The sequence below is a fragment of the Amblyraja radiata genome, chromosome 1, assembly GCF_010909765.2.
Source record: "Amblyraja radiata isolate CabotCenter1 chromosome 1, sAmbRad1.1.pri, whole genome shotgun sequence".
Classification (NCBI taxonomy): Eukaryota; Metazoa; Chordata; class Chondrichthyes; order Rajiformes; family Rajidae; genus Amblyraja; species Amblyraja radiata.
The window spans coordinates 180,953,287-180,965,960 of NC_045956.1; the positions used below are offsets into that span (position 1 = coordinate 180,953,287).

General features: G+C 48.7%; 1 protein-coding gene across 1 annotated transcript in view; it reads right to left on the reverse strand.

Moving 5' to 3' along the window:
• Positions 1 to 535: 535 nt before the first annotated feature.
• Positions 536 to 12,674, reverse strand: part of sfxn5 (sideroflexin 5) — a 133,133-nt gene continuing 120,994 nt past the window's right edge. Inside the window, exon 6 of the mRNA XM_033035752.1 lies at positions 536 to 2,640. Coding sequence (XP_032891643.1) covers positions 2,563 to 2,640 — 78 coding nt within the window. The 3' untranslated portion in view covers positions 536 to 2,562. The remainder of the gene's footprint in view (positions 2,641 to 12,674) is intronic.

Genomic DNA, 12,674 nt, shown 5'->3' on the forward strand with positions numbered 1-12,674 from the left:
TGTATATGTGTGTGTACGCGTGTGTGTAAATGGCTGTGTGTGTAAATACGTGTGTAAGTAAATGTGAGTGCCTGTGTGCACACGTGTGTGTAAATGTATGTCTGTGCGTGAATGTGTCTGTGTATGTAAATGCGTGTGTGTGTACGCGTGTGTGTAAATGTGTGTCTGTGTGTGTGTAAATGTGTGTGTCTGTGTGTAAATGTGTGTGTCTGTGTGTATACGTGTGTGCCTCTCTGTGTGTACGTGTGTGTGTGTGTCTATATGTGAATGTGTGTGTCTGTCTATGTGTGCATGTATATCTGTGAGTGTGAATGTGTGTGTCTGCGAGTGTATGTGTATGCGTGCATGCTTGTGTCTTTGTCTGTGTGTGTGTGTGTGTGTGTATGTATGTGTGTGTGTGTGCGTGTGTATGTGTGTGTGAGTGTGTGTGTGTGTGCGCGTGTATGTGTGTGTGTGTGCGAGTGTATGTGTGTGAGTGTGTGCGCGCGTGTGTGTGTATAAGAGATACTGAGATTTTCTGTGCTTAGAATAGAAATAGCAGAAACAAATAACATTTATTCATTTTAAGACATATTAATTGTTTTAAAAAGTAACGGTTTGAAAAGTTAATCGGCATTGTGAAACAAGTGCTTCATTCTTTCTGAGTTACTGCATCACCAGATGGAATACAATCATAGCCCCACACATCCAGCCCCAGACACGGGCTTATCGAAGATGTGTAGGAAGGAACTGCAGATGCTGGTTTACACCGAAGGTAGATACAAAATGCTGGAGTAACTCAGCGGGTCAGGCAGCATCTCAGGAGAAACAAAATAGGTGGGTTGCGTTTCGGGTGGAGACCCTTCTTGAGACTGGGTAGCAAGCCCGTTTTGAGGGGTGCTATTCCAAGTTGGGAGCCCACTATTCCCGTTGCTGATACTCAATGATTGTTGCTTTTATTTTTAGGAGCAGGTTATTATTTTTTTTTAATGTTTCCTGAGAGAGCAGAGTGAAAGAGTTGCAGATGGATTAACAGTCTGACAGGGACTGTTGTGAACACACCTTCCGTGCTTGTAACCCAACTTTACAAACTTTTGCTCAGCTAATAGCCTAGTTAGTCGTAACAGATGGGAGTCTTTCTTGGGGTTGTGAGAGAGGAAGTGCGGAATGCAGGAACAAGGGATCTGGATTAACATTGTGGAGTATTGCCTGCAGCTTTGGTCTCCTAATTTGAGGAAGGACATACTTGCGATTGAGGCAGTGCAGCGTAGGTTCACGAGATTGATCCCTGGGATGGCGGGACTGTCATATCGGGAAAGATTGAAAAGACTAGGCTTGTATTCACTGGAGTTTAGAAGGATGAGGGGGAGATCTTATAGAAGCATATAAAATTATAAAAGGACTGGACAAGCTAGATGCCGGAAAAATGTTCCCAATGTTGGGCGACAATAGACAATAGGTGCAGGAGTAAGCGTTTTGGCCCTTCGAGCCAGCACCGCCATTCAATGTGATCATGGCTGATCATCCCCAATCAGTACCCCGTTCCTGCCTTCTCCCCATATCCCCTGACTCCGCTATTTTTAAGAGCCCTATCTAGCTCTTTCTTGAAAGCATCCAAAGAACCGGCCTCCACCGCCCTCTGAGGCAGAGAATTCCACAGACTCACCACTCTCTGTGAGAAAAAGTGTTTCCTCGTCTCCGTTCTAAATGGCTTACCCCTTATTCTTAAACTGTGACCCCTGGTTCTGGACTCCCCAGAAGTTTAAGTGAGTTTAAGAGCCCTATCTAGCTCTCTCTCGAAAGCATCCAGACTAGACAGACCTTCTTCAGGCTAGACAGACAACATCTCAGGATGAGACCCTTCTTCAGATTAGACTGATGACATTTCATGTTGGGATCCTTCTTTAGATTAGATTGATGACGTTTTGGGTCAGGATCCTTCTTTGGTTCAGTTCAGTTCAGTTCAGTTTATTGTCACGTGTACCGAGGTACAGTGAAAAGCTTTTGTTGCGTGCTAACCAGTCAGCAGAAAGACAATACATGATTACTATTTACAGTGTAGAGATACATGATAGGGGAATAAGGTTCAGTGCAAGGTAAAGCCAGTAAAGTTCGATCAAGGATAGTCCAAGGTCCATCAAAGAGGTAGATAGTAGTTCAGCTCTGCTCTCTGGTTGTGGTAGGATGGTTCAGTTGCCTGATAACAGCTGGGAAGTTTACATTTTAGGTTTGGACCTTTCTTCAGACGCTTCAGAAGAGCATTGAGGTTACTTAAAGAGCTACGGGAAAGAAATAGCACCAGCAGGATGGTGAGGATGGCCTCTGAGGCCCTATCGAGCCTGTGTATCTAGCAGCCTAGGACCAATAACCCTGTCAGCCGAGTGTGGGAAGTTTTCACGACCAAAACAGTTCCTGGTTGGAGAATCGATGAGTAAGACTCTGGCGATGCAGTGTGAATTTTATAACGTTGATTTGCAGTTAGCAGCAATTAGTCAAATTATGCAAGGAAGACCCTGTCATTATTAACAATCAGACACCATAATCAGTAGATTTTCTCTTCATCGGTCCCGAGAGATGGAGACATCACAGACCCTTATTGAAAAAGGAACGTTTGCCCAGAGTTTTTGACTGGATCTCGGGCTCCAGTTTTGAAGTTTCAATCTGCAAAATAAAATGGAAAGGGGTAAAGACACAGTGATGTCAGCTTTATTGTGGCTTAATAGACAATAGACAATAGGTGCAGGAGTAGGCCATTCGGCCCTTCCAGCCAGCACCGCCATTCAATATGATCATGGCTGATCATACCCAATCAGTACCCCGTTCCTGCCTTCTCCCCATATCCCCTGACTCCGCTATTTTTAAGAGCCCTATCTAGCTCTCTCTTGAAAGTATCCAGAGAACCGGCCTCCACCGCCCTCTGAGGCAGAGAATCTCACAGACTCACAACTCTCTGTGAGAAAAAGTGTTTCCTCATCTCCGTTCTAAATGGCTTATTTAGATAGAATTTTAGATAGAATTTATTACCACACAACCAGGGTCGGTGGAATTTGGGTTGTCAGCAGCGATACAATAATAAAGAACACACAACCACAATAAAACTGTAACACAAACATCCACCACAGCATTCATCACTGTGGTGGAAGGCACAAAATTTGGCCAGTCCTCCTCCATTTCCCCCCCGTGGACAGGACCAGAGTCCAGAGTCAGTCCAGGATCGGCTCTTCCTCACCGGAGACCGCGGCTGTAAGTTGTTGTAGGCCGCAGGCCGGCGGTCGAGATTTAAAGTCTCCGCCGCAGCCAGAAGCACCGTAGACTGCAGGGCCGGCGGTCGAAGCTCCCCTCCAGGGGTGATGGTAAGTCCATGCCGGCCCCGCGGTAGAAGTTGGCCGCGGGCCGGCAGTGATGGCTTCTTCTTCCCCCGGGTCCCCCACGAGGGATGCCGGGCTGTAGACGCCGCACCAGCTGGAGCTCTGCAGACCGCGACTTCAGCTGCCGGCTGCCCCGGGCCAGCGAAACGGAGCGCTCCCCTCCAGCGAGCCCCAGCGAGGGCTCACCCGCTCCACGCCGAGAGTCCACGCTGCGCCCGCCGCTGAAGCCCCGGGCGCGTCTCCGGGAAAGGCCGCGTCGATCCTTGTTGTTAGGCCACGGGGGAGGCGACCTGGAAAAACTCGCCTCTCCGTGGAGGAGGCGACCAAAGCGGTTTCCCCCTTGCCCCCCCACACCACCCCCCACACAAAACACACGAAGGAACATTAAACACATACTTTAAAACATACTAAAAATAAAGAAAAAGTTGAAAAAACTGACGCGCTGCTGACATGGCTGCTGCCAGAGCAGCACTCCCTACATGCCCCCTTATCCCTTATTCTTAAACTGTGGCCCCTGGTTCTGGACTCCCCCAACATCGGGAACATGTTTCCTGCCTCTAGCGTGTCCAAGCCTTTAATATATGTTTCAATAAGATATCCTCTCATCCTTCTAAACTCCAGAGTGTACAAACCCAGCCGCTCCATTCTCTCAGCATATGACAGTCCCGGGAATTAACCGTGTGAACTTACGCTGCACTCCCTCAACAGCAAGGATGTCCTTCCTCAAATTAGGGGACCAAAACTACACAATTAAGAGTCAGAAGAAGGGTCTCGACCTGAAACATCACCTACCCTTTTTCTCCAGAGATGCTGCCTGACCCGTGGAGTTACTCCAGCACTTTGTGTCGGTCTAAGACCTTCTTCCCTCCTTGCAAGGTCACACAGATGCTTGCTGCTCTTTAGTTTCATGTTTCAATTTTAGAGATTCAGGCCCTTCAGCCCAGAGACCGTACCGAACCAGCGATTACCCGTATACTAGTTCAATCCTACAGAAGCCAATTAGCCTACAGACCTGCATGTCTTTGGAGTGTGGGAGGAAACCGGAGCACCCGGAGAAAACCCACGCGGTCACGGGGAGAACGTTCAAACTCCGTACAGACAGCACCCGTAGTCAGGATGGAACCCGGGTCTCTGGCGCTGTGAGGCAGCAACTCTACCGCTGTGCCACCGTGCCGCCTCTACAGGTTGCTCCTCAAGTTCTGATTAAATCTTTCCCCTCTCATCGGAGGCGGAGAGGAGAGCTCTTCAGCGCGTCGTCCACAGAGCGCAGAAGATAATTGGGACACAGCTACCAGCCTTGGAGGGCATCTACTGCACACGGTGCCTCAGGAAGGCCGTCAGCATCCACATAGACTCCTCACACCCTTGTAATGGTCTGTTCGAACTCTTACCTTCCGGCAGACGTTACATGGCCTTCTACGCCCGCACCTCCAGACTTAGGAACAGCTTCATCCCCCGAGCTATCGCTGCTCTGAACCGGCCCTGCTGAGTGCCCCCCCCCCCCCCCCCCCCCCTGGACTGTCTCCCTCGGATGGTCACGTCGCACATCAACCCGGCACAGACACATTTGCATTTTATACTGTTTTAACTGGGTTTTTTTTAAATCATGTTTCTCTGGGTATCTAAATTTTTAGTTAATTAAGTTATTACATCGGATGGAAGCAGCGTACCAAATCTCGTTGTACCTCTGTGCAATGACAATAAAATATATTATTATTATTATTATTATTATTATTATTATTATTATTATTATTATTATTATTATTATTATTATTATTATTATAATCTTAAACCTATGACCTGTGTCTTGATTCCTCTATTCTGGGTAAAGCACTGTGCATTCCCCCTCATGCCTCATCCTCCTTTGCTCCATCGAATAAAGCCCTGGCCTGCCCAACCTCTCCCTGAAGCTCAGGGCCTCGAGTCCTGGCAACAACCTCAGAAATCTTCGAGCTTAATGACAGAAGCCTCGGCACCTGGAATTACCGGCATCTACCATCCAAGTACCAGCCAAGGCAGAGCCTGCTTGGATGTTACCTGGACCTGTTGGTTTGAGTTACAACGAGAGACCCTCTCTTTTTCTGTGGAATTGTTCCCGATGTTGGGGGAGTCCAGAACCAGGGGCCACGCACAGTTTAAGAATAAGGGGTGAGCCATTTAGAACGGAGATGAGGAAACACTTTTTCACCCAGAGAGTTGTGAGTCTGCGGAATTCTCTGCCTCAGAGGGCGGTGGAGGCAGGTTCCCTGGATACTTTCAAGAGAGAGCTAGATAGGGCTCTTAAAGATAGCGGAGTCAGGGGATATGGGGAGAAGGCAGGAACGGGGTACTGATTGTGGATGATCAGCCATGATCACATTGAATGGCGGTGCTGGCTCGAAGGGCCGAATGGCCTACTCCTGCACCTATTGTCTATTGTCTATTGAGACGAACATTTTTCTCCGGAGCATAGGAGGCTGAGGGGTGACCTTATTGAGATGTACAAGATCATGAGGGGCACGAATAAAGAATGCTCACAGTCTTTGTCCCCAAGGTAGAGGATTCTAAAACTAAGGTGACTCTAGGCAATAGACAATAGGTGCAGGAGTAGGCCATTCGGCCCTTCGAGCCAGCACCGCCATTCAATGTGATCATGGCTGATCATCCACAATCAGTACCACGTTCCTGCCTTCTCCCCAGAGAAGATTAAAGAGGGAAGCCAGGGGCTACATTTTCACTCGGAGGGTGGTCCGTATCTGGAACGAGCTGCCAGAGGAAGCTGTAGGAGCAGATACAACTATGACCTTTAAAAGACATTTGGACAGATGGTGTAGGAAGGAACTGCAGATGCTGGTTTATACCGAAGATAGACACAAAGTGCTGGAGTACTTCAGCGGGTCAGGCAGCATCTCTGGAGAAAAAGAACGGGTGACGCTTTGGATCGAGACCCTTCATCACTCCTGAAGGGGTGACTCAAAACCACCTTCGACCTTGTGGAAAATGGATTTCTGGGATAATAACCTTATCCTCAGTTCTTCATTTCACATTTAGACTTGACTTTTGGACATCAGAGATACAAGGCGGAAACTGTCCCTTCGTCCCACCGAGCCCGTGCCGACCAACAATCACCCTGTACACGAACACTATCCTGTACACTAGGAACAATCTACAAGTACCGAAGCCAATTAACCTCCAAACTTGTACCTCTTTGGAATACGGGAATACTTTGAAATCCCATGCGGTCACAGGGTGAACGTACAAACATTGTACAGACAGCACCCATAGTCAGGATCGAACCCGGGTCTCTGGTGCTGCGAGGTACCGACTGTACCGCTGCACCACCGTGCCACCTAATAGATTTCATTTCATAGATTTGAAGATTTAATATGAACATGAGCAGAATGTTTTCACATCGAGGTTATGGAAGCAGATACAGTATATAAAATGAAAGTACAGATAGCCCTTGCTTTCTCTCTCCATCCCCTTCCCCTTCCCAGTTCTCCCACCAGTCTTAAGGGCCTGTCCCACGAGCATGCGACTCCATGCGGCAAGCGCGACCTAACGTGGTCGCTTGAGCCGTACGGCCTCGCGGGGCCGGTCCCACTTCGATCGCCGGAGCCGTATGGAGTTGTGTGGAGCTGGTCCCGACATCGCGCGGGGCTCCGAAAATCTGACAGTGTTCAAAAATTCCGCGCGGCAATGGCCTGCCGGCCCGCAGCTGCCTCGACGGGCGTGCGCAGCGTCTCGACGCCGTACGCACCGTCTTGACGGCATACGCCAAGCGCGAACTTCCCGCGGACTTCGCTCGAACTCGTACAGGATGACTCGACCTCCGCGCGGCCCCCGCTTCCGGTTTGGTCGCGCTTGCCGCATGCAGGCGCATGCCGGTGGGACCGGCCCTGTACGGGGGTCACTCGACCTTCGCGCGGCACCCGCTTCCGGTTTTGGTGGCGTTTGCCGCATGCAGTTGCATGCTCGTGGGACAGGCCCTTAACTGTCTCCGACTACATTCTATCTTTGTCCCGCCCCCTCCCCTGACATCAGTCTGAAGAAGGGTCTCGACCCGAAACGTCACCTATTCCTTCTCTCCAGAGATGCTGCTGCCTGTCCCGCTGAGTTACTCCAGCTTTTTGGGTCTACCTTCAATGAGAGTACAGATGTTTCACAAGGATATTGCCAGGACTTGAGGGCCTGAGATACAGGGAGAGGTTGGGGAAATTAAGACTTTATTCCTTGGAGTGCAGGAGGCTGAGGGGTGATTTTATAGAGGTGTATAAAATCATGAGGAGAATAGACAGGGTCGTTTGCTCAGAGTTGAACCAGAGGGGGTAAGTTTAAGGCGAGAGGGGGAAGATTTAATTGGAATCTGAGGGCCTACTTTTTCATACAGACAGGTATATGGAACGAGATGCCAGAGGAGTTAGTTGAGGCAGATACTATGATAATATATGAAAGATATCTACGGGGAAAGTGTGGAGAGAGTGTCCAGCTTTAAGTTTCTGGGCACTCACATTTCAGAGGACCTCACATGGTCCACCAACACCGCTGCGCTGGTCAAAAAGGCACAGCAACGACTGTTCTTCGTGAGAACCTTAAAAAAGACTGGTCTGCCGCAACAGCTGCTGACGACCTTCTACCGCTGCACCACGGAGAGCATACTAACCAATGGCATCTCTGTGTGGTATCTCAGCTGCACGGAGGCGGAGAGGAGAGCTCTTCAGCGCGTCGTCCACAGAGCGCAGAAGATTATTGGGACACAGCTACCAGCCTTGGAGGGCATCTACCACGCACGGTGCCTCAGGAAGGCCGTCAGCATCCACAAAGACTCCTCACACCCTTGTAATGGACTGTTCGAACTACTTCCCTCCGGCAGACGTTACAAGGCCTTCTACGCCCGAACCTCCAGACTCAGGAACAGCTTCATTCCCAGAGCTATAGCGGCTCTGAACCGGCCCTGCTGAGTGCCCCCCATCCCCACTGGACTGTCTCCCTCGGATGGTCACGTCGCACAGACACATCTGCACTTTAGTCTGTTTGAACTGTTTTGACTATTTTACTGTTGTAATGTTCTTTCTACAAACCATGTTCTCGGGGTATCTGTACCTAAATCTAAATTATATTAGTTATTTAAGTTATGACATCGGATGGAAGCTGCAAACCCAAATCTCGTTGCCCTTATGTGCAATGGCAATAAAAGATATTATTATTATTATTATTATTATTATTATTATTATTAAGGTTCAGAGAGAATGTGTAGAAAGGAACTGCCGATTCTGGTTTATACCAAAGATAGACAGGAAATGCTGGAGTAACTCAGCTGGTCAGGCAGCATCTCCGGAGAACATAAAAAGTTCATCGGTTCATAGTTCATAAGTTATAGGATCAGGATTAGGCCATGCGGCCCATCAGGTTATCCACTTTGGTGGCAAGGCAGATTATTATCAAGTTGGGAAAAGGGGAAGTGCAACGAGATCTGGGTGTCCTTGTACATCAGTCATTGAAAGTAAGCATACAGTTACAGCAGGCAGTGAAGAAAGCGAATGGCATGTTGGCCTTCATAACAAGAGGATTTGAGTATAGGAGCAAAGAGGTCCTTCTGCAGTTGTACAGGGCCCTAGTAGACCACACCTAGAGTATTGCGTTTCCCTGCTGTATGATTCCACCACTCTGTTTCACATCGTCTCTGTTGTATCCCGCTTTTCTAAGAAAATCCGTGGTGAGCAAATGGATGGAAATTGGAGGGATTCACGGCCCGGTTGGAAGGCATGGTGTTGCTGAGATTTGTGGCTTGGTGGGGAACTGGGTTAGGGTCATGAACATGGGCGTGATTCTCAGAGTCAAAGCATAGTCTGTCCAAGAGTTGATATAGGTCATAGCAAGGGGGGAGGCAGCACAATGCTTCTAAATAACACTATCTAAATGGCGTCAAGTTGGAAAAAGGGGAAGTACAATGGGATCTGGGGCTCCTTGTACATCAGTCTATGAAAGTAAGCATGCAGGTGCAGCAGGCAGTGAAGAAAGCCAATGGCATGTTGGCCTTCATAACAAGAGGAATCGAATATAGGAGCAAAGAGGTCCTTCTGCAGTTGTACAGAGCCCTAGTGAGACCACACCTGGAGTATTGTGTGCAGTTTTGGTCCCCTAATTTGAGGAAGGACATTCTTGCCATTGAGGGAGTGCAGCGTAGGTTCACAAGGTTAATTCCCGTGATGGCGGGACTGTCATATGCTGAGAGAATGGAGCGGCTGGGCTTGTACACTCTGGAGTTTAGAAGGATGCGAGGGAATCTCATTGAAACATATAAGATCATTAAGGGCTTGGACACGCTAGAGGCAGGAAACATGTTCCCGATGTTGGGGGGAGTCCAGAAACAGGAGCCACAGTTTAAGAATAAGGAGTGGGTCATTTAGAACGGAGACGAGGAAACACTTTTTCTCACAGAGAGTGGTGAGTCTGTGGAATTCTCTGCGTCAGAGGGCGGTGGAGGCCGGTTCTCTGGATGCTTTCAAGAGAGAGCTAGACTCTTAAAAATAGCAGAGTCAGGGGATATGGGGAGAAGGCAGGAACGGGGTACTGATTGTGGATGATCAGCCATGATCACATTGAATGGCGGTGCTGGCTTGAAGGGCCGAATGGCCTACTCCTGCACCTGTCTATTGTCTATTGTGATGACTGGACATAGCATGCGCAACATCTCTTGCTCTGCTCTCTGGGTGGGGTTTATCTGTTTTGTGGCTGATTCTTCACTGAGATGGAATTGCTGCTAATTTTGTTCCTGGCTGAGGATGTCGTGGTTGTGGTATGAACGTGCTCCCCTGCTGAGCACCGACAGGGAGGTGTGAATCACTGCTGTCTCCCTCTGTCTCTCTAATAGACACACATACACACACTCACGTGCACACACACACTCATGTACACAAGCACACACACTCACGTGCACACACACACTCATGCACACAAGCACACACACTCACGTGCATACACACAGACACACGCGCACACACACGGACACACACACACACTAACGTGCGCACACACGTGCACACATTCACTCATGTACACACACACACACACACTCATGTGCACACACACACACACTCACGTGCACACACGCACACTCACGTGCACACACACACACACACACGGACACACACACACTCACGTGCACACACACACACACACACACACGGACACACACACACACACACACACACACACGGACACACACACACACACACACACACACACACTCACGTGCACACACACACACACACTCACGTGCACACACACACACACTCACGTGCACACACGCACACACACACACACACACACGCACACACACACACACACACACACTCACGTGCACACACACACTCACGTGCACACACACACACACACACACACACTAACGTGCACACACACGTGCACACACTCACTCATGTACACACACACACACACACACACTCACGTACACAAACACACACACTCACATGCACACACACACAGACACACACACTCACGTACACACACAGACATACGCACACACGCTCACCTGCACACACACACACAGACAAACAGACACACGCGCACACACACCCACGTGCACGCACACACTCTCGTGCACACACACACACACACACACACACACATAAGCATAGAAATAGGTGCAGGAGTAGAGCCAGCACCGCCATTCAATATGATCATGGCTGATCATCCAAAATCAGTATCCAGTTCCTGCTTTTTCCCCATATTCCTTGATTCCGTTAGCCCTAAGAGCTAAATCTACCTCTCGAAAACATCCAGTGAATTGGCCTCCACTGCCCTCTGTGGCAGAGAATTCCACACTCACAAATTCACAGATTCACAGGTTAAAACACAGAATCCTTTTCCAAGGGTTAAAACACAGAATCCACAGAGGGAAAATGAGCCACGCCTGTGCAGTTGGGGGCTATGCGTGAGTGGTGGAAAATTGCGTTGGGGGAACGGCTTGCGTTGGGGGGACGGGTGAATGGTGGAATATTGCATTGGGGAGCAGACCCAACGGGTCTGCACTTGGTCAAGTGACATTTAAAAGGCTTTTAGACAGGTACATAGATAGGAAATGTTTAGCGGGATATGGGCCAAACACAAGAGGTGGGACTAATGTAGATGAGGCATCTTGGTTGGCGCGGTTGCATCTGAGGGCCTGTTTTGTACTGTGTGACTCCATCACTCTTATTTCACTGCACGGTTTGCAGTTGTGGTGGCCACATCAGAGGAAGGATGAGGAGGCTTTGGGGAGGGTGCAGAAGAGGTTTTCCACAACCTTGCTTGGATAGGATGGTATTATCTACAAGAAGAGGTTGGATAGACTCAGATAATATGGATAGATGGCGGTAGGCCTGATTGTAATCATGTACAGTCCTTCCGCTGACTGGACAGCCTGCAACAAAAAGCCTTTCACTGTACCTCAGTGCACGTGACGAAAATAAACTAAACTTGCTTTCTTTGGAGCAACTACTTTGGAGGAGACTGGATAGAAGTTTATAACATTATGAGAGGCATAGAATCTTTTCCCCAAAGTGGAAATATTAACTACTAGATTGCATGGCTAAGATGAGAGTGGCAAAGTTGAAAGGAAATGTAGTGGGCTAATTTTAGTTTGCCAAAGATGTGTTGGGTGCCTGGAATGAGCTGCCGGGAGTGGCGGTGGAGGCAGATATGATAGTGGCGTTTAAGATTTTCAGATAGGCAAATGGATATGCAAGGAATGGAGGGATATATGTTCATAATTCATTAACGCATAAGTAGGCCATTCGGCCCATCGAATAATCACTGGAATATTCACTGGAATTTGGAAGGATGAGAGGGGATCATAGAAACATATAAAATTATATAAAAGATCTGGACGGGCTAGATGCAGGTAAAATGTTCCCCATGTTGGGGTAGTCCAGAACCAGGGGCCACACAGTTTAAGAATAAGGGGAGGCCATTTAGGACTGAGATGAGAAAAAAATGTTTTCACTCAGAGAGTTGTGAATCTGTGGAATTCTCTGCCACAGAGGGCAGTGGAGGCCAAGTCACTGGATGGATTTAAGGGAGTTAGATAGAGCTCTGGGGGCTGGGGGAATCAAGGGATATGGGGAGAAGGCAGGCACGGGTTACTGATTGTGGATGATCAGCCATAATCACAATGAATGGCGGTGCTGGCTCGAAGGGCCGAATGGCCTCCTCTTGCACCTATTTTCTATGAGTCTGCTCCGCCTGATCCATCTTTCCCTCTCAACCCCATTTTCCTGCCTTCTCCCCATAACCTTGGACACCCACACTAATCAAGAACCTGTCAATCTCCACTTTAAAAATATCCAC